The following is a 23487-nucleotide window of genomic DNA, read 5'->3' as shown; positions in this document are numbered from 1 at the left end:
AATCCAGATCCACTATCCACACAAACCAGAGTAGTCTCCGTTTTCCCGGCAACCACTATTTCAGCAGAAATGGTGAACGGAGACTTAGTAATGGAGGAAATGTATACACACATTGAAAACAAGCATAGAGACACCAACACTAAACACAATGTGCATATCTTGATGGATCCACTGCAGTCTGGAGCGCTTCAGCTTCACGGATGCAGGTGCAGCAACCCAAACATACAATGTCATCAGTAATCCGAGTAAATATTTGAAGAGGAGACACTCTGCTTTTCGGCCATTTTGCGTGCTCCTTATTCTTCAATGGGTCAAGGACCTGAACCTGTTGAAGCGTAAAAAGCACGCAAATCGTCCGTCATCCACAACAGAACTGACTCCTCTGCTTCCACTATTTTAATCTTGATGATTTGAATAAACAAGATTTTTTTTTACCTTAAAGCAGAGTGCCACCTCTTCACTTTACTCAGATTCCTGTATACACGCCTTGATAGTGTCCCTCCACATGACCAGGGGAACGCAGCTTATGAGATGGGGTAATAGGTTTGGTGCAAGGTGGACAGAACTTTAATGTAATGATCCGTAAGACCACAGAAAAAACATGCCCACATCCCATGGTGAACCGTGGGCATCCAAGTATGAAAGGAGACACACCCCCTTCCCACCCCAACTGCATGGGTTCGTCATACTGCACCTGTTTACCTCCTTTCTAGGAAGAACAACAGGGGGCAGAGTTTTTGTAGGTCTCTCCCTGAGGCGTCTATCCACCCTGGTAGCAAGGGCGATGGCGGCCTCCAATTACCTTGGAGTAACATATTGAACCAGAGAATCTTGAAACCTAGCTGGCAGACCCTGACAAAATGACTCCTAAGGGCTGGATCATTCCACTGCTTATGGAGTTTAGACTCAGCCAGGGAGATGCCATCAGGATCGTACACCAAGGCCAAAGCTTCAAAAAACTTGTCCACCGACGGCAAAGATGGAGAGTCGGTCGGCGGGTAGAAGGCCCAGGACTTGGGATCACCCCCAAGAAGGGAGGCCACAATCCCCCCAAATTTGTACTTCACTCTATGAGGAATGAGGATGGAGCCTTAAATCTAATTTACAGACTTCCTTGAAAACCATAGATTTCTCTCTCCCTCCAGAGAAACTGTCGGGGAGCGATACAGGTACTTCTCACAAAATTAGAATATCATCAAAAAGTTAAATTTTCAGTTCTTCTATACAAAAAGTGAAACTCATAGAGTCATTACAAACCGAGTGATCTATTTCAAGTTTTTATTTCTGTTAATGTTGATGAATATGGCTTACAGCCAATGAAAGCCCAAAAGTCATTATCTCAGTAAATTAGAATACTTTATAACACCATCTTGAAAAATTGGTTTAAAATCTGAAATGTTGGCCTACTGAAATGTATGTTCAGTAAATGCAATCAATACTTGGCCGGGGCTCCTTTTGCATCAATTGCTGTATCAATATGGCATGGAGGCCATCAGCATGTGGCACTTCTGAGGTGTTATGGAAGCCCAGGTTTCTTTGATAGCAGCCTTCAGCTTGTCTGCATTCTTGGGTCTGGTTTCTCTCATCTTCCTCTTGACAAAGGTCAAGCGAGTTTGCTGGCCAATCAAGCACATTGATACTGTTGTTATTAAACCAGGCCTTGGTTTCTTTGCTGGAGAATGAAATTTCTATCTCCAAAAGGGAGAGGGAAGCATGATGTGCTCTAAAATTTCCTGGTAGACTGCTGCGCTAACTTTGGTCTTGATAAACACAGTGGACCTTAGGCTAGGTTCACATTGCGTTAATGGGTTAACGCTAACGGACTGCGTTGCATGGCGAAATTGTCACAATTAACGCCATGCAACGGGTCCGTTAGCGCACCCATTGACGGCAATGTGATTCTGATCTCTAGCGCATCGCTAGCACATACCATTTTCGGCACGCGCTAGCGATGTGCCGTTATTTTCTGACGGACCTCGGATGCTGCTTGCAGCGTCCGAGGTCCGGTCCTCGCTAGCGCAGATCGGGGATCTGCGCTAGCGGGATCGGCAAACGCGATCCCTATAGATAACATTGCGTTAGCGCAATACACTAGCGCTATGCGCTTAACGGATTGCCCTAACGCAATGTGAACCTAGCCTTAACCAGCAGATGACAATGCTCCCCAAACCATCACTGATTGTGGAAACTTTACAACTTGACCTGAAGCAGCTTGGATTGTGTGCCTCTCCAAATGCCTTTCCAAATGAAATGCGAAATTGACTTTTATCTGAAACCAACACCTTGGACCAATGAGCAACAGTTCAGTTCTTTTTCTCCTTGGCACAGGTAAGACGCTTCTGGCATTGTCTTTTGGTCATGATTGGCTTGACACAAGGAATGCGACACTTGTAGCCCATGTCCTGGATACGTCTGCGTGTGGTGGCTCTTGAAGCAATGACTCCAACAGCAGTCCACTCCTTGTGAATCTCCCCTAAACTTTTGAATGGCCTTTTCTTAATAATTTAAGGCTGCGGTTATCCCGGTTGCTTGTTCACCTTTTTCCTATCGCCACGACAGCACCCATTATGAGAGAGGGGATCCGCCCACCATCAGGACAGGAACCTACAGGTTAAAAAGGGGTGGTCCCCCTCGCCTCTCCAGTTTGGGTTAATGTCCTGCACGGGAGCCTGCAGGTTGAAGACTCACCCAAGTCCATCAGCCTCTGTGCGGTCTCTGTGGGAACGGCAGAGACGGGGGCACTGGAAGCAGCATCGGGGGTGTACTGCTCACAGACCCCTCCTCGACTGGGCACAAGGATGTCGCGATCCCAGGGGCCAGGAAATGCCGCCCTGGGTCGCGTGAGTGCAGCGCTGCTCCGGCGTTCATCCAGGGAAGACAAAGCGCTTGTGACCCGGAAGTAGTTGCAGGTACTTCCAGGAGAGGCCGGGCAGGAGGCACGTGGCATTTCAAAAAACAGAGTCGGAGCAGTTGAGCAGTGTGCGGTGTGTATTTGCCGTACTTTAGAGGAAGAAGCTCCCCTCCGTACATCGGACCTAAGAGCGGTTATTAGGGAAGAAATAAAATATTCCCTGAAAAGCAGACGGCATGAAAAACCTAGTGTGGGCTTATTGTCTGATTCCAGCCCATCTCTACAAGAGGGCGAAAGTTCAGACTCTTCATCACCATCCTCTTCGGATGAAGAGGGAAGACCATGCTTTTCTGTAGAAAATATGGATGTGTTAGTGAAGGCGGTTTGCACAACCATGGGGGTTGCAGATAATAAGGAACCCAGATCCACCCAGGATATCATGTTTGTGGGGTTATGTCAGAAAAATCGCAAATCCTTTCCGGCGGTAGACACAGTTAAAGATCTTGTTAGGCGTGAATGGGATAAGCAGGATAAGGAGTTTTTACCATCATCCACAAAAAGGAGATACCCCTTTGATGATGAACTTTTGTCTCAGTGAGTAAAAGTCCCTAAGGTGGACGCAGCTGTGGCTTCCACATCAAAGTCAGCCACTCTACCACTGGAGGATGTAGGCCTTCTTAAGGATCCATCTGACAGAAAAATGGACATGTTCTTAAAGAAGGTTTGGGAGTCGTCATCCGGAGCATTTAAGCCTGCAATCCCTAGTACCTGTACTGCCAGATCTATTATGGTCTGGGTAAGTCAGTTGGAGGACCAGCTAAAAGCTAAGGTCCCTAGAGATAAACTGCTGGACTCTCTATCTCAGATTTGTGTAGGGGTAGCGTACTTGGCGGATGCATCGGTAGACTCTTTAAAGTTAGCAGCCAGATCGGCAGGTCTTTCGAATGCTGCCCGGCGGGCTCTCTGGCTTAAGACTTGGAAGGGTGATGCTCAAGTCAGAGCAAAATTGTGTACTATTTCATGCAGGGGTGAGTACTTATTTGGCCCTGTGCTGGATGATATCCTTGCAAAAGCAGAGGATAGGAAAAAGGGATTTCCTAAAGTATTTAATCCTACTTTCAGAAATGCCTTCAGGAGACGTATGCCTTTCCGGAGCCTTTCAGACCGAGATTGGGAACCGGCGGAGCCAAAGAAAAAAGGTGGCTCTTCATCATCGAGACGCAGATGCAACTACAGATAAAACAGACCTCCCAGTGGGTGGTAGATTAAAATATTTCTTTAACCAATGGGCCAAGATAACATCCAGTAGCTGGCTCTTGGGTATAGTTGCATCAGGATTGAAATTAAAATTTCGTGAAGTACCTCTGAGTTATTATGTATTGACTACTCTTAATTCTTCAGACCAACAGCAGGCCTTAGAAATAGAAATTCAGCAGTTGAGAAAAAAGGAAGTTATTGTAGAAGTACCAAAGGATCAAGAAAGGGAGGGATGTTATTCTCCTTTATTTTTGATTTCCAAGCTTGATGGATTCTTTAGGACCATCATAAATTTGCGAAAATTAAATACATTTCTACAGTATCGTGCTTTTAAAATGGAGTCCCATTAGGTCGACAACTAAACTTCTATTTCCCAGGTGTTACATGTCTGTGCTGGATCTAAAAGATGCGTACTACCATCTACCCATTTACAAGGATCACCAGCAGTTCCTCAGAATGGCGGTGCTTCTAAACGATCAGGTTAGGCATTTTCAGTATACGGCAATGCCTTTTGGCCTATCTATGGCCCCAAGGGTATTTACTAAGATGATTGCAGAAGTTATGGCCTATGTCAGAGAAAAAGATACCCTGGTTGTACCCTACTTGGACGATTTCCTGATAATTGGAAATTCGGTTATCCAATGTAAGGCCCACTTAAACTGTATAATATCATCTCTGCAGGACCTTGGTTGGTTGATCAACCTAAAGAAATCAAGACTAGAACCCTCAACGCATCAAGTTTTCCTCGGTATTCTTCTAAACTCGGAAGATCAGTTATGTTTTCTACCAGAAGACAAAAAACAAAGGATTATTCACAAGGTCACGGCAGTGAGAAAAAATCCAGTTCTAACTTTGAGACCCAATGTCCCTGCTGGGGTCATTGACATCATGTATACCGGCTGTTCAATGGGCTCAATCCCATACTCGCGTACTACAATCTGAGATCCTCGAGGCAGAAAGGAAGCTTCAAGTTCGCCTAAATGGGAAACTCAGGCTATCAACCGCCACTCTCTACGACCTAAAGTGGTGGCTGGACATGTACCATTTGTCAAAGGGGGTTCAATGGGGAATCATACCGGACAACGCAGTCACGATCGATGCCAGCCTATTGGGTTAGAGAGCTCACATGGGGGACGTTCTGGCCCAAGGGGCGTGGTCAATCCTAGAATCCCAAAGTTCTTCAAATTTGAAAGAACTCGCAGCAGTCAAATATGCGTTCCTTCAGTTTCTACTGGCCCTGCGAGGTTCACATGTACGGGTGCAGACTGACAATATGACAGTAGTAGCCTACCATCAGGGGGGGACAAGATCACAATCTCTAATGTCCACCACTGCAGAGATACTCACCTTAGCTGAAACTCACTTTCTTTCCCTTTCAGCAGTTCACATAAAAGGGGAACTCAATGTGGAAGCTGACATTGCCTACGCCAGGGGGAATGATCCCTGGACAAATTTTCAAATAAATAGTCAGGCTCTGGAGGTTACTAGTTATAGACCTGTTTGCTACAAGGAGAAACAGGCAGGTCAGGAAGTTTGCATCGCTTCAGGTGGCAGACAGACCATGCATAAGGCCGGAGACACACTGCTGCGAGATGCGGCTGAGTCTCGCTGGTTAAAAGCAAGCTGTGGCACGGGCACTCCGGAGCGGAGCGTGCAGCTGCATAGCAATACATGGAGCTGCACGCTCCGCTCCGGAGTGCCCGTGCCACAGCTTGCTTTTAACCAGCGAGACTCGGCCGTATCTCCCACCAGTGTGTCTCCGGCCTATTAGACTCCCTTCAAGCCCGTTGGGATTTCCCTCTAGCATATGCGTTCCCCCAATGTGCTTGATTCCTCGAGTTCTCAGGAAGATCAGGGAGGAGAAGGCGAGAGTAGTTCTAATTGCCCCCTTCTGGCCCCGGAGACCATGGTTTTCTCTACTCAGAGCAATGTCAGTAACCGATCCTTGGGTGTTACCTGTGAGTCCTGGGCTCCTTTCTCAAGGTCCATTTCGTCATCCCAATATGGAGGGTCTTCATTTGATGGCGTGGAATTTGAGAGGGAGTTGCTAAAATGGAGAGGATTTTCAGAGGCCTTAATATCTACTTTGCTAAATAGCCGAAAAGAGGTTACTACCAAAATTTATTCTAAGTTCTGGAAAAAGCTTCTTACATTTCATCAGCACCCCCTAACAGATCATGTTCCAATTCAGGCTATTCTAGAATTCTTGCAGAAGGGCCGAGAATTGGGGTTGGCAGTTAATACTCTTAGGGTTCAAGTGTCAGCTTTAGGAGCCCTAAATAACAGCAATGTGGCGGGAAATAGATGGATTTCTAGATTTATTAAAGCTACTGAGAATAGTAACCCAGTTCATATTGCTAGATTGCTGCCATGGGATTTAATCTTGGTGTTAGATGCGTTAACACAACCCCCTTTCGAGCCATTAGATTCTGCCTCAATTAAGATTCTAACCCTAAAGACAGCTCTTTTGTTAGCCTTAACTTCTGCTAGACGAGTTAGGGTACTGTCACACAGTGCAATTTTGATCGCTACGACGGTACGATTCGTGACGTTCTAGCGATATCGTTACGATATCGCAGTGTCTGACACGCAGCAGCGATCAAGGACCATGCTGAGAATCGTACGTCGTAGCAGATCGTTTGGAACTTTCTTTCGTCGCTTGATCACCCGCTGACATCGCTGGATCGTTGTGTGTGACACCGATCCAGCGATGCGTTCGCTTGTAACCAGGGTAAACATCGGGTAACTAAGCGCAGGGCCGCGCTTAGTAACCCAATGTTTACCCTGGTTACCAGCGTAAACGTAAAAAAAACAAACAGTACATACTCACATTCCGGTGTTTTTCCCCTGGCGTTCTGCTTCTCTGCACTGTGAGCGCCTGCCGGCCGGAAAGCGAGCACAGCGGTGACGCGGTGACGTCACCGCTCTGCTTTCCGGCTATGGTGCTTACACAGTGGAGACAAGCAGAACGCCGGGGGACAGACACCGGAATGTAAGTATGTACTGTTTGTTTTTTTTACGTTTACGCTGGTAACCAGGGTAAACATCGGTTTACTAAGCGCGGCCCTGCGCTTAGTAACCCGATGTTTACCCTGGTTACCCGGGGACTTCGGCATCGCTCCAGCGCCGTGATTGCAACGTGTGACCGCAGTCTACGACGCTGGAGCGATAATCATACGACGCTGCGACGTCACGGATCGTGCCGTCGTAGCAATCAAAATTGCACTGTGTGACAGTACCCTTAGTGATATCCAAGCGTTATCAGCGGATCCTCCCTATCTAATGGTCTTTCAGGATAAAATTGTTTTGAAATCGGACTCAGCATACTTACCAAAGGTAGCTTCTAGGTTCCATAGGAGCCAGGAGATATATTTACCATCCTTTTACGATAATCCAGTTACAGCAGAAGAGCAGAAATGGCATACACTAGATGTTAAGAGAGCAGTACTAGAATATTTAAATAAGACACAAAGCTGGAGGCAGAGCAAGGCTGTTTGTTTCTTTCCAAAATCAAAGGAGAGGTTCGAGTGTCACAAAAAGTTCTATCGCCAGATGGATCAGGGATGCGATATGTCTTGTCTATTCTGCCAAGGGGGAAACGCCACCAAAAGGCATCAAGGACCACTCCACTCGAGCTATAGCCTCATTCTAGGTAGAGAAAGCGGATGTTCCCATTGATATAATATGTAAGTCAGCAAGTGATCATCTCCTTCCACCTTTTATAAACACTACCGGCTTGATCTATCATCCAATTCCAGCCTAGACTTTGGGCGTTCAGTACTTAGTGCTGTGGTCCCTCCCAGATGAATAGTCTCTGAAAGTCTCTCGTAATGGGTGCTGTCGTGGACTCTGTAAAATCCTATTACCGGTCAGTAACAATCGGTTGCTACCACACTTTTTCCTTCCACTCAGCTTTCCATTAATATGCTTGGATATAGCACTCTGTGAACAGCCAGCTTCTTTAGCAATGACCTTTTGTGGCTTACCCTCCTTGTGGAGTGTCAATGACTGCCTTCTGGACATCTGTCAAGTCTCAACCTTCCCCATGATGGTGGAGCCTACTGTAACAGACTAAGGCTACTTTCACACTGGCGTTGTTTGGTGTACGTCGCAATGCGTCGTTTTGGAGAAAAAACGCATCCTGCAAAGTTGCCCGCAGGATGCGTTTTTTACTATAGAATTGCATTAGCGAAGCATTGCGACGTATGGCCACACGTCGCATCCGTCGTGCGACAGATGCGTCGTGTTTTGGCGGCCGCGACGCACAATAAAAGTTCAATGCAACTTTTTTTGTCCGTCGGTTCCGCTTTTTCCGACCGCACATGCGCGGCCGGAACTCCGACCCCTCCTCCCCACTCATCACACTGGGCAGCGGATGCGTTGTAAATCTGCATCCGCTGCCCACGTTGTGCTACATTTAGCACACTGTCCGTCGGTACGTCGGGCCGACTGTTTGCGACAGCCCCGTACAGACGGAAGTGTGAAAGTAGCCTAAGGGACCTTTTTAAACATTTAAGGCCCCGTCTCACATAGCGAGATCGCTAGCGAGATCGCTGCTGAGTCACTAGTTTTGTGACGCAACAGCGACCTCAGTAGCGATCTCGCTATGTGTGACACATACCAGCGATCAGGCCCCTGCTGTGAGGTCGCTGGTCGTGTCGGAATGGAATGGACCTTTTTTTGGTCGTTGAGGTCCCGCTGACATCACTGAATCGGTGTGTGTGACACCGATCCAGCGATGTCTTCACTGGTAACCAGGGTAAACATCGGGTTACTAAGCGCAGGGCCGCGCTTAGTAACCCGATGTTTACACCCTGGTTACCAGCGTAAATGTAAAAAAAAACAAACAGTACATGCTCACCATCTGATGTCCGTCAGGTCCCTTGCCGTCTGCTTCCTGCTCTGACTGACTGCCGGCCGGAAAGTGAGAGCAGATCACAGCAGTGACGTCACCGCTGCGCTCTGCTCTCACTGAACGGCGGCTCAGTCAGAGCAGGAAGCAGACGGCAAGGGACACCGAAAGGCGAGTATGTACTGTTTTTTTTTTTTTTGTAACCAGGGTAAACATCGGGTTACTAAGCGCTGCCCTGTGCTTAGTAACCCGATGTTTACCCTGGTTACCCGGGTGCTGCAGGGGGACTTCGGCATCGTTGAAGACAGTTTCAACGATGCCGAAGTCGTTCCCCTGATCGTTGGTCGCTGGAGAGAGCTGTCTGTGTGACAGCTCCCCAGCGACCACACAGCGACTTACCAACGATCACGGCCAGGTCGTATCGCTGGTCGTGATCGTTGGTAAATCGCTATGTGAGACGGGGCCTTTAGGAAGCCTTTGCAGGTGTTTTTGTTAATTATTCTAATTTATTGAGATAATATCTTTTGGCTTTTCGTTGGCTATAAGCATTAACATCAACATTAACAGAAATAAACACTTGAAAGAGATCACTCTGTAATGATTCTATATAATGAGTTTCACTTTTTGTATTAAAGAACTGAAATAAGTTTACTATTTGATGATAGTCTAATTTTGTGAGAAGCACCTGTAATTGGGGCTCTGGTTGAGCCTGGGCATGAGCTGAGACCCAGAACCCAGACATAAGCTGAAGCTGCTGCACCGCCTGTGGCTGCAAATTAGTAACCTCATTCAGGGACTGTATCAGTTGTCCAAAAGCTTCAGCTTGAGCCATAGGGACTCAGGAAAATGGTTCTGGTCGGTTATAATATCACAAACAGACACAGGTATATCTGGCAGAAGACACAACATGTACGTACAATGGGATGATAAAAGGAGTGGAAGGTCTTAACAGTAGGGAGAGGGGGATGGGACACCTCCTGACACCAACCTGTGCCTGGCCCTTTTCTCCCCTAACGCCCTAGTCTCTGGCAGTCACCTCTACTAACTCTAGCTAGTGTACTGGCCGGTAAGGATGCTAGCCTTGCCACTGCGAGTAATAATACACAGGGAAAGAGACAAACAAGAGATTGACAGATTGCAACTCAGCTCAGAGTCTGCTGCTAAGCTCCACAGTAGCAGAGTAAACTGCAAGAGGTAAACAAGACATTAACAGCGGCAATATCACAACCAAAGGAGAACTCCATTCACCTAGCTGGGCTGCATAGAAGTAACTCTATAACCGATGATCAGCTGATGAGTCATATGATGGGTAAATAGTTAAAGGAGGTGGGAATGGTTACCAACCAACATCAGCCAAGTTGCCAGCAGGAGACTGACATTAACTCTTGCTGGACCAAAGGAAAAGAACTACCGTACATTTAAATTGCAGCTGACCAAGAGCTGCCACAAATCCTTAAAGGGAACCTGTCACCCCCAAAATCGATGGTGAGGTAAGCTCACCGTCATCAGGGGCTTATCTACAGCATTCTGTAATGCTGTAGATAAGCCCCCGATGTTACCTGAAAGAGGAGAAAAAGACGTCAGATTATACTCACCCAGGGGCAGTCCCGCTGCGGTCTGGTCAAATTGGCATCTCAGGTCTGCTCCGGCGCCTCCTATCTTCATTCCATGACATCCTCTTCTTGTCTTCACGCTGCGGCTCCGGCGCAGGCGTACTTTGTCTGCCCTAAACCGAAAAAATGCCCTCTTGGCCGACAGAGGGCTTACCTCTATGCCATCAAATATATAAACCTATAAAAAATCCGCTGGGTTGAAAAATGAAAAAAACAGATGTAGACAATAAACAGAAAACAACCGAGCAGAGAGGTACCAAACAAATTGAATAATTTTTTATTATAGTATCAAATACACAAGCACATAATAATGACATATAGACAAAAAACTGGTGAAGGGGAAGGCGTGCCAAGAAAGCCCCAGCCTAAAAAAGATGTGAACAAATGGCTGGGGGAAGGCACAACAAATCCAGGTAACCTGACCACGAACACGCCGGGAGAAATACCCAAGAGAAAAATTATTTGAAATTAAATAAATAATGGTATTGCACAGTACATTGAGCCCAACCGATGCCAAGAAGCAAGGGTAATAATGAAGATATCAACTACATATAAAAGTTACTGTCATGACAGAAATAATGATAAAAATAACATTGCTGTCATAGTTGTAGAGCAGCTCAATCAGACAATGTACCACTGGTACTGTGCATATTACAAGGAGGGCATACAAGATGGACCTAGTAACTGTCCCGCAATCCCAGGCATAATATGTGCATGCTAGAAGATGACCGGTACATTACCTTGGGACATGATGGACAGAGACACCGGCGTGGTGTGTGCAGGAAAGGGCCTCAACGCACGTTTCGCCGTTGCAGGCTTCGTCAGGAGGCGTGGCTTAATGTAGGGGGGTTTGGGCTATTTGTATAGGTGGCGCCCGGTGCAAGGACCAATCGGCGCGCCCCCGCCATGATGCAGAGACACCCGGCCGGCGGATGCAGCAGCGCACCACGGGGTATGGGCCATCATGTCCCAAGGTAATGTACCGGTCATCTTCTAGCATGCACATATTATGCCTGGGATTGCGGGACAGTTACTAGGTCCATCTTGTATGCCCTCCTTGTAATATGCACAGTACCAGTGGTACATTGTCTGATTGAGCTGCTCTACAACTATGACAGCAATGTTATTTTTATCATTATTTCTGTCATGACAGTAACTTTTATATGTAGTTGATATCTTCATTATTACCCTTGCTTCTTGGCATCGGTTGGGCTCAATGTACTGTGCAATACCATTATTTATTTAATTTCAAATAATTTTTCTCTTGGGTATTTCTCCCGGCGTGTTCGTGGTCAGGTTACCTGGATTTGTTGTGCCTTCCCCCAGCCATTTGTTCACATCTTTTTTAGGCTGGGGCTTTCTTGGCACGCCTTCCCCTTCACCAGTTTTTTGTCTATATGTCATTATTATGTGCTTGTGTATTTGATACTATAATAAAAAATTATTCAATTTGTTTGGTACCTCTCTGCTCGGTTGTTTTCTGTTTATTGTCTACATCTGTTTTTTTCATTTTTCAACCCAGCGGATTTTTTATAGGTTTATGTACTTTGTCTGCCCTGTTGAGGGCAGAGCAAAGTACTGCAGTGCGCAGGCGCCGGGCCTCTCTGACCTTTCCGGCGCCTGCGCACTGCAGTACTTTGCTCTGCCCTCAACAGAGCAGACAAAGTACGCCTGCGCCGGAGCAGCGGCGTGAAGACCAGAAGAGGACATCATGGAATGAAGATGGGAGGCGCCGGAGCGGACCTGAGACGCCCATTTGACCAGACCGCAGCGGGACCGCCCCTGGGTGAGTATAATCTAACCTCTTTTTCTCCTCTTTCAGGTAACATCGGCGGCTTGTCTACAGCATTACAGAATGCTGTAGATAAGGCCCTGATGCCGGTGGGCTTAGCTCACCATCGATTTTGGGGGTGACAGGTTCCCTTTAATGATTTGTAACAAACTCACTTTCTAAATTCCTTATCAGTGTGTCTGTGTGGGTTTTCTTCAGGTACTCTGATTTCCTACCACACTCCAAACATGGGGAGAACATACAAACTCCTTGCAGATACTTTCCTTGGTGGGATTTGAGCCCAGGACACCAAGCAAAGCAACAGTGTGAACCACAGCCACCATTCTGCCCCTATAGATCTTTGTTTAATTTCAAGTTACAATTTTTAATTAACGGCTTCCTCATATATTTATATATTTTTTGGAAGGTTTTTAGAACCACCAGCATGGTGGACATTGCAACTGGACTTTTCAGACTGCAAATTAGGCATTGGACAGTGATATGGAATTGTATCTTACAGTTATTAGGTTCTTTAGAAGGACGTAGATCTGGGGATTTATTCTGACGGAATATAGGCTGAACTGGATGGGCAAATGTCTTTTTTCGGCCTTGCTAACTATGTTACTATGTAGATGTATTGCCATATTGCCATTGGTTGTTATTCTGATAAACTAATTGAGAAATGGAAGCTTATTAGAGTAAAGCACCGTAAATAAACTGTAGCTAAAAGAAACTGTGTGGAGAAATTTTGCTGAGAACACAAGGAATAATCTCATACTCATCTTTTATTGTAGCCTAGTAGTGACCGGCTAAGGGGTGAAGGTTAACAATTGTTTTATCTTCTGGAGATTGAAGAAACCCCTGCTACAGCCAGTTGTCTTACAGCCAGATGCAAGACAGTGAGTAGGGGGGAACATGGCTGTGGCTTTGGGATACACAGAAGATCTATTTATATATGTAACAGGAATGAAAATGGCATCCATACATATATTTTTGGTTTGGGTGATATTTTGAGTGCTTCTTAAAATTGGTTGTCTCTGCAGACAGGAGTGCATATTGTTAGAAAATGTCATCAGTGATTTTTCAGACATCGACTAGCTACTGTAACACCACCAATTGCGATGAAAATGCCTAGTAGAATTAACTAGAGACTTTCTTAGCACTAATGCCACTTTATTCTAGTAACCACTAGTGGACAGAGCAGTCTGACCCTTGTCAGATGAACATTGTACATCATTCTACCATTTTTTAAAAAACAACATTTATGACCATTTCTGCACAACCGTTTTTTTTTTTTTTCTTTTTATCAAGCAATTGAAGAGACACGTATGTCAGGCATGATACTATCCATGTCATAGTAAAACAAACGTATAACGTGTCTGAGAGGCTTTAATACCAATATTTGTCACAAGGTTAAGTTTGGTATGGATTTAATAATTCTCCTCAGCTTGACGGTCTCTAAAAAGCGGCCAGCTGTTATCTGGAATGCAGTTAGTACATAGTTCTTTAAAATATTTTGTGATGCTTGAGACTCCCAGTTAGTGGTGACATTTAGGAATTTTTCCAGCATAGACTTAGCGGTCAATATGGTTTAGTTTATTGATCCGGATCCCCTATTAGCCACATGCTTAGCCATTCAGCACATAGAAGCATCTTATTTATAATTGTTGGATTTGTGTACCGTATTTTTCGGATTATAAGATGCACCCCAAATTCTGAGGGGCAAAATAGGAATTTTTTTTTTTTTAAGTAAAATGGTGGTGCTTCTTATAATCCATGCGTCTTATTGCTTACCGGGGGTGGTGGCTGAGGTAAAGCAGGGTCGCTGCTGGAAGAGACAGGAGTGGGGTGTTGCCACAGACTGGTATGAGGGGGTGTTCCGATGTGCAGCGCACCGCTTCAGGTGTACGGTTATGCTGCTGGTGTCCGGTGCTGTAGGGTGCCCGGCGATGCTGCGGGGGTGTCCAGCGCTGCTGCGGGTGTCTCCGGTGCTGCTGCTCAGCTGACATTTTGTGACAGGCCAGAGCCCCCGCAGTTCCATGGTTTCCTGTGAGATGGACTCCGGGAAAATGGCCGCCGGGGGTGGCGCATGCTCAGATGGAGATGAGATCTCAGCGCCGGGCACCCTCACAAGCAGCGCCGGACACAGGCAGCAGCAACGGACACCCCCTCATCCCAGCCAACAGTATCGGTAAGGTATATTCGCATTATAAGACGCACACCCATTTTCCCCCCAAATGGGGGAAAAAGTGCATCTTATAATCCAAAAAATGCGGTATTTACAACAATGAGAGATGTCACATTGTTTGGGTTTTTTTACATCTTCGAATGAAATACCTGTTTTGGGCATTAATAAAGAAATGAAAAAGGGTAGCATTATTCAGTCTTTATGCAGGAGACTATGCTTTGTCATGTGTAGAATTTGTTGTACACTCACAGAAAGGTGGTTTGGAAATAGAAGGAAAAAAGCATTATTAAATGAATGTATTTAAAAGACAATGTTCTGATTGGTCTTCATGAGGGGGCGTGAAGGAATCAGACACTTCTGATTCTTGTGGAGGCGCACACCTCTTTATGAATCTGGTGTTCTGACGAGAGGCGTACGCTACACCAGAACTCTTAAGCCAGTCATGGACTAGAGTGAGATTTCTGGTATACGGAAGGCCACAGCTAGTTACAAATTAGACTGGCTGAGGTGTCACGCACATGCCGCACCCTTGTCGTGCTTCTGCTATTTCCATTTCAGGTGGGAGAAATTGGTGTGAAAACTCCAGAAGTCCCAAAGTTTGTGGCTTTTCCAAGCATTTACGCCACTTTTTTGGAGCAAAAGCTTTGATAAATCGGGCCCTACAAGAAAGATGCACGTAGGCTGGTTTATAATAATGTGACAACACATGCAAATTTATTTTTTTGAATATTGTAAAGAGGCATGCTACATATGTTAAATGGCCTTTTTTTTCCTCACTTTCGCATTTAATGCTAATATGGAATGTTAGGTGCAGCAACCAGTGTCACCATGTAAATGGTGATTTTTTTTTTTTTAATTTATGTGTCCAAACAAGTTGCAATTTTCCTTGAGGTTGGAATTATAAGGCAATTGTATATATCATATGCATTCACAAGTGTAACAGTATCTAAGCTGAAAGTGTATCTACATTTTTCATGTATTTTTCATAAATTAATATTACAAGCAAGGATAATAAGATAAACAATGAATTGGGGAAAGAGGCATTTCTATTTAATATGCTATATTACAATGTCACTCCCCACACCAATGCTGATCATTTGCACTCCAAAGCTCTAATCTGTCTGAAATTCTGTCTTCAGTGAAGGATCAAATTACAGCTGCTGCCTATAATAGTCTATGGGGATGAGCAGGGGAGAAGCTACATGCAGAAAGAAGCAGAGCAAGCAAAAAGAAGTTTCTTGTCAATGGAGTCAACAGAGAGGAAAAATGTCAAATAATGTAGCCCATATGTCATATAATAACTAGGAATTGTGTTATTGATGACATGCACATATGACAAGTTAAAGTTGTGTGAAAGGGCTGTAAAAAAAAAAAAAAAGAAGAAAAAGGTTATTACCAAGTTCATATTGACTTTAGTGGACTCCAATGCAAAACCCGTAATGGAGCCCTGAAACTAAAATGTTCCATTTATGATGCTATTATTATTATTATTTATTGTTATAGCGCCATTTATTCCATGGCGCTTTGCATGTAAGGAGGGGTATACATAATAAAAACAAGTACAATAATCTTAAACAATACAAGTTATAACTGGTACAGGAGGAGAGAGGACCCTGCCCGCGAAGGCTCACAATCTACAAGGGATGGGTGAGAATACAGTAGGCGAGGATAGAGCTGGTCATGCAGCGGTTTGGTCGATCGGTGGTTACTGCAGGTTGTAGGCTTGTCGGAAGAGGTGGGTCTTCAGGTTCTTTTTGAAGGTTTCGATGGTATACTAGTGTCATCCTATATGGTTGAGGAGCCTTTGGGCCCCCTAGGCTCCAGGGCACAGGTGGAAACTTTACCTCTGCACCCTTATAACTAGGCCACTGGTTGACATGATGTTTGGTTTTCATGCATATTGTTCATCCCACCGACCTCCGTGACTCACAAACCTTCAATTTTGTTACCAAAATTGCCTAAATGATCATCTTATTTGCTTTAGCAGAGGCTAATGTCTGGAAGGTAATTTCTTGGCTGCAATGGATATGATTTTATGACATAATCCTAGAGGTAGAACAAATGATGTTTCTGCATGGCCAAGCTTTGTTTTATTAGGATCAGTAACCTTCTCAGCAGCTGACCCAGAACTCTAGTGCACGTCTGCAAATAGAAGGAGACCATATGTCACATCTCCATGTAAACTGCTTCCTGGGCAGCACCGTTTAATGAAGATTTAATAATGAGCACATGCAAGAACTGTACAAGGAGACTGCTATCTGGATAGGATCTTGTAAACTGTTAACTGCCAGTTTTACTTTGCCATTAATGTACTTTTCCAGCTCTGTTTCTGTGAGTGTGGGAAGTGCTTCCTTTTTATGCTTGGAATTATTTTTTCCTATTTCCAGTCTGTTATTTCACTTTATTTATTTTGCTAATTAATTGTAACTGGATGGCAGATACAATAAAATTTCTGCATGTCGTGTGCATTATTTATGACATAGTGATGTACACAAAAATATATCTATACTATTCGTATAACTAACACATGCTGGAAATTCTATTCTCAAAGAAAAGCTTGGTACGGTTTCTGTGAAGAAAAAAGAAAAAAAAAAAAAGTTCCTCAACATTTTACTTTGGATTGATTTCCCGGTTAAAACTTTGTTACGTAGGAAAACTTTCTTTACACGGGTTTAAACATTGCAGATACCATTTTAAAATTTTTTTTTATAGTCCCTGTCCTTTCAATAAGCTTTGCATGCATCAACAGTACAGGCGAATATAAGAAACTTTTACAATCTATCATGTCCAAGAAATTAGATTGGTTCTTCACTTATAAGCTGCTTCATCCCCTTCCCATGAACTCATTGTCCACTGAGATAAAAAAAAAACCCAGCTCAAATCCGTCTTGGTTAAAGATGGACTGCCAGCTCACTGGTGTGCTGAGTTATACCTCATTTTATACTCTGTGGTTAGAGGAGAGGAGGAGCAAGGAACACGCTGCACAGTGAGACACATGAAGAAACAGACTGATTGAACTGTAGCGTCAAGCAATCATTTTAAGTCTCTCCAGTGATGGATTCACAGCCACAGAGCTCAGTACTATTTATGATCTTTTCCATGCATATGCTTCCATCTTTGATGGAGCATAAAAGAGAGCAGGACTCTGTCTCTCTCTCTGTGTGCCTTGTATAGGAGACATTCTAGTATCGCATTTATGCTCACCAGCTCAGAGACCAGTGAAAATCAGAGGGAGAGCCTGTAGAGGGAAAAAACAGTGGAAAATGCCGAATATAAGCCAGAAATGGTGGAATTTCTCATGACAGCCTTTTCTGAAGTTAACTGAAATGAAAGATCTGCTTTAAGGGCTCACATAACTATGTAATGGCTTTGTATTACCTCTGAATTTTACATAATTTTAATCCATCAGCATTGTACTTATTTGTGTCCCTAATGTACTTCCTTCTGCCTTTCTTATCTTAATGGGTGACTCATTTTTTTACTGTCAGATTATGGAAAAAGAATCTGTATCTCATAGAACTATGTAAAAAAGCAAAACAAAATTGAAAATATATATTTTTTAGATACATCCAATCAAGTGAAGTGTTCTGGGTTTTTTCTGTTTTTTTTCTGGTTTTTTTTTCTTACCTAAGTAGAAGTCACTTCTTGACATTTGCTGTGGAAATTTAGCTATATAATGAAACCACTCAGGTCATTGTGTAGCATATGTGCTAAATCTCTAAATTGAAGTTGTAAACAAAGAAGCATAACATGATGATGGATTTATGCCTTTTAATTTATATTGGCTAGTCTATCTTTCATATCAATTCCCTACCATTTTTGGACACCTAATAAAGAGTGAAAAATGACATTATATTGCTTGTGTGTAAAACAATTCATCCGTGTCTGGATGCATTTGGAAATTAATATGCTTTCCTTGACCCTTTATAGATTAGGGCTTGACCCAAAGCTGTTGGCCAAAATCCTGAACATGAGCTCTGGACGTTGCTGGTCAAGCGATACCTATAATCCTGTTCCTGGCGTGATGGAAGGGGTTCCCTCGGCCAATAATTACCAAGGTGGATTTGGAACAACTCTTATGGCAAAGGTAGATTATTATGTAAATTGCGGTGATACATTGTGACTCTGAATGCAAGCTTATTAAATTGACTATGCTGGGTTTATTATGTTTAGAGAAAAATAAAGTGTTTAATCAATTGAGTGTTTTTGGGTGACCTTCCTATAGAGATGGGTCTCCCCTGAGAGAAGAGGTTATTCTCATGAATTGTACCATCCATCAAATTGAATGCGAATTAAACAACATTTTCAGTCGTAGGATGCAGAATTCTCCAATTTCTTTCTAATGAGTTAATCATAAATAGGCTTAATATGTTTAGTGTATGTTTTATTTCTAGAAGTTGTCCAATACATACATTGTGATCCATGGACCCTTCTTTATCAATATACCGTATATACTCAAGTATAAGCAGAGACACCTAATTTTTCCACAAAAAACTGGTAAAACTTAATGAGTTAGTATAAGCCTAGGGTGGAAAATGCAGCAGCTACTGGTAAATTTCAAAAATAAAAATAGATACCAATAAAAGTAAAATTAATTGAGACATCAGTAGGTTAAGTGTTTTTGAATATCCATGTTGAATCAGGAGCCCCATATAATGCTCCATACAGTTCATGATGGGCCCTATAAGATGCTCCATACAAAATGCGCCCCATATAATGCTCCATATAGTTTATGATGGGCCCTATAAGATGCTCCTTACAGACATTTGCCCCATATAATGCTGCACAAATGCTGATTATGGCCCCATAAGATGCTCCATAGACACATTTGTCCGTATAATGTTCCACAAATGCTGATTATGGCCCCATAAGATGCTCCATAGAGATATTTGCCCCATATAATGCTGTACAAATGCTGACTATGGCCCCATAAAATGCTCCATAGACACATTTGCCCCATATAATGCTCCACAAATGCTGATTATGGCCCCATAAGATGCTCCATAGACTATTATGTCCCATATGCTGTTGCTGCACTCGCCTCTCGTCGCTCAGGCCCCCGGCACTTGCTATAGTCACCTGTCCCCCGTTCCACCGTCGGCACCGCTGTGTCTTCCACGTCCTCCGCAGTGACTGTTCAGGCAGAGGGCGGCGGGCACACTAATCGTGTCATCGCGCCCTCTGACCTGAGCATCACTGCAGAGAATGCAGAAGACACAGCGGCGCTGACGGTGGAACGGGGGGGGGCAGGTGAATATCGCGCACTGCCCCCCGTCATACTCATCTGCTCCCGGCGCGGTCCCTGCCCATCCCTGTTTCTCCGGACACCAACAGTTTCTTCCTGTATTGAGCGGTCACATGGTACCGCTCATTACGGTAATGAATATGCGGCTCCACCCCTATGGGAGTGGAGTCGGGTCCATATTCATTACTGTAATGATCGGTACCATGTGACATCTCAATACAGGAAGAAGCTGTCAGTGCCCGGAGAAGCGGGGATGTCCAGTGACCGCACCAGTAGCAGATGAGTATTATTAGACAGCTGCCGCTCCCCCTCCCCTGCCAACCCCTGGGAATGACTCGAGTATAAGCCGAGAGGGGCAATTTCAGCCTAAAAAAATGGGCTGAAATTCTCGGCTTATACTCGAGTATATACGGTAATTCTTGTGAATCCTGGACAAAGTTTACATGTATCTGAGACATCAAAATATATCCCGTTAATGAATCTGATGTAATAAGAAGTATACCTTTTGTAATAACTGTCCAAACAATAGGTTGTTCCCAATAATGGTCAAATGTAAAATTGTGCAACCATTGAACAATGGAGATAATTCTCTCATTAGATGTTATTTGCATCTTTTATGCTGACCTAACAATTGTCAGCAGTACATCCACTCATGTAATACAGACATCATCTTATCTTTTATAATGGACATGAGAGAGTGAATCGATCACCTGCATAAAATTACATACCATTATTACAACATATAAATGCAGGGTTGTTTCTTTTCAATTAAGTTTCTACCCTTGCTGCAGCTGGTTATAAAATAACTACTGCTCTGTATTCACCTTCCCCTGGTCCACAGGTAAGTCTATGCTTTTGCTCCCGGTGCTTGGCATTGGCTGCGGCCATGGCATCATATCGATAGCGCAGCAGCCTTTTATGAGCTCAGTGGTTCTGAAGGGGCGTTCTTTCTTCACTGACATTGTCTGCGATGCTGATGCTGACTTGGCAAAGCGACACCCAATCAGTGAGCTCAGACGCCAGGGGAGCAGTGGTGGACCTGGGGAAGGCGAGTACGGTTTGTTTTGTTTTATAACAAACTACTGCCAGGCTAGAAAATGAATTGAAAGGGAGCAATCCCTCTATTATTGTAGCACTGCCATGGTGCCAGTACCTTTTTAACTAATTAACAGTGTAATATCTGCTTTCCCAAAGCTGCACAGAGAGCACTTTAGTAGTATATAGTATATTGCACATTGTGTAGGGCAAGAGTTAATAAAGTTGGTGCAAGAATGGAAAGTTGTTGGAAGTTATCCCTAACAAAAACTTAGTCTATCGGTTCTGTCTGGAATGCTTCTTTATACTTGCACAATATGAGTATATGTAAATACAGTAAAGTGTACATAAAAAACTGAAATATATCTGATCAGTGATGTTTCTTTTCTTTCTTATGAGCCACTCCTTTTCCTTACCATGCTTTTTAAACTCATCATTCACTTTGAAAAACAGCTAAAATCTTGCTCAATACAAGATAGTTTTCTTAGTGAGGAATCAGATTACACACTGTCTACTGAGGTCTATGGAGAGGTGAAGGGAGAGGATCAGAGTAAGAGAGAGAACTGGAGGTAGACACATTGGTGGTGCTGCTGTTTTTTTTGTAAGTTTATATCTTGCTCTAGTGCTGGATTCACTTCTACACTGCTCAGTACTACTGTATAATATCATCCATGCTGTTTCTACTTCTAAACATGCAATACAGAGTGACAGGAGAACAGGAACCCCTGTTGTCTCTCTATTGTTTATGGAATACATTTGTAGTAGCTAGCCAGAATTAGCTGCATTTGTGTAATAAGCAATATAGGTATATTTTGCCAAGTGGCAACTGGGATATCAAATGCGTTAATTATGTACCGCCCTTGTTTTGTTAAAAAAAAAAAAAAATGAAATGTTGGAACAAGATCTTTCCATTTTGCAAGGATATTATTTGATGCAAGTCATTGATTTATGTTGTACACTATCGAACATTGTCTACTTATTTTTATGACAGGATCTGGGTTTAGCCCAAGACTCTGCCACAAGCACGAAGAGTCCAACTCCGCTGGGATCCCTCTCGCACCAGGTTTACAGACTAATGTGTGCCAAAGGCTATGCCCAGAAGGACTTCTCCTCCGTCTTCCAGTTTTTACGCGAAGAAGAAAATTTGTGAGCATACTTGTTAAAGATGTACTATTTTGGGGAAAGTGGTTAGCTTTCAGGTGTATGACAAAATATAAGCCTTTAAGTGAGAAAACCTTTTGAAGAAGTGATGTCTTGAACACTGCAAACCCGTTGTTGAATACTGTTACTGTCTCAATGGTAAAAGCAATTTTTTTAATTGCTGTAAAGTAAGGTTCCAAAACCTGCCCTAATGTCTACTTACCTGTTGCTCAGCGTTCAGAGCACTAATAAACCTGGGGTCACACTCGGTCTACTTTTTTATACAATTGTTAACTCATCATGTTCTGTTTAGGAAAAGGAGTGTATGTTTGTGTTCTAACATATGCCTGTTACTATGTTGGATCAGATTCTGGTATTAAAGATTTTTTTTCTGGACTTTTCTGACAAAAATGATCATGTTCTCCTTTAATAAACAAATAGGACAAACTGTGTGTCTTCTCTTTCATCACAAGCTGCTGTTTGATGCTGAAACAAAGCAAGATGTTGGAGCAAGAGATAATTTCCATGTATATTCTTAATAAACATTACTTTTTCAAACCTGCTTCCCAATAAATGTAAATTAGCAACAAGAATGTGTCCAAAATTCATGTGGAACTGGCACTTCAGACATAATCATCTAACCACCATTCTACCGACAATCCTCAATAGAAGTGTGAAGGGATCTAGAATATATAAAAATATATAATATTTATTAATAATCCAATAAAAAATAGCAACAAAAGAAAAAGCAAACCGCAGACACACACAGAGACACCACAAAATCAGTACATCATTATTTATAACCAGGTATATAAAAAGCCAAATCTATTTGCATAGTTTATAATGTATAATAAATAATGCCTTTGTACACCAGGCTATAAGAATAATTTAGGCAAATAGCAAGAACCTAATAGTCATTGGCAATCCCCTAAGGTAATACATGCATGGAAACACTCAACAGTGGAGGGGTACACCTAGGACCAATAAGGGTATATGTAGTATAGCTACTTGGAGATAATGAGTGGCGTCTCCCCACCCCATTGGGCTGGCTTCTTCCGGGGGAATTCCCAATAAATGTGCGTTTGTTATAACACGTCTTATGAAGGATCCTGTGCATTTAGTACAAAGTATAGCGCGAAGCACAGTTGAAGGCATGCTCTCTGATACTTGCATACAGAAGAGGACATGATCAGTGCCCAAAATCTAGCGTTAATGGTGCTACCAAATATCATAAACATAAGCTGTTTTTTTAACAAAAATATTTCATTTAATTAGTGACGAGCGAGTGTACTCGTTGCTCGGGTTTTCCCGAGCACGCTCGGGTGACCTCCGAGTATTTATGACTGCTCGGAGATTTAGTTTTCATCACGGCAGCTGAATGATTTACAGCTATTAGCCAGGCTGAGTACATGTGGGGGTTGCCTGGTTGCTAGGGAATTTTATTTATATACACATATTTGGTATCGCCGTGTTCAGAATAGCCCGATCAATCAATAAAAAAAAGGATTAACCTGATCGCTTAACGTAAGGAGAAA

General features: G+C 43.5%; 1 protein-coding gene across 1 annotated transcript in view; it reads left to right on the top strand.

Annotated features, from left to right (window-relative positions):
* HIBADH (3-hydroxyisobutyrate dehydrogenase) overlaps positions 1-22399 on the top strand; it is a 199218-nt gene extending 176819 nt beyond the window's left edge. The window contains exons 7-8 of the mRNA XM_077268819.1: positions 18463-18619; positions 21804-22399. Coding sequence (XP_077124934.1) covers positions 18463-18619; positions 21804-21962 — 316 coding nt within the window. The 3' untranslated portion in view covers positions 21963-22399. The remainder of the gene's footprint in view (positions 1-18462; positions 18620-21803) is intronic.
* The last annotated feature ends 1088 nt before the right edge of the window (positions 22400-23487 follow it).

Source organism: Ranitomeya variabilis, chromosome 6 (genome assembly GCF_051348905.1).
Source record: "Ranitomeya variabilis isolate aRanVar5 chromosome 6, aRanVar5.hap1, whole genome shotgun sequence".
In the NCBI taxonomy this organism is placed as follows: Eukaryota; Metazoa; Chordata; class Amphibia; order Anura; family Dendrobatidae; genus Ranitomeya; species Ranitomeya variabilis.
The sequence above is the reverse complement of the archived record's forward strand: the minus strand, read 5'-3'. Positions and strand labels throughout refer to the sequence as shown.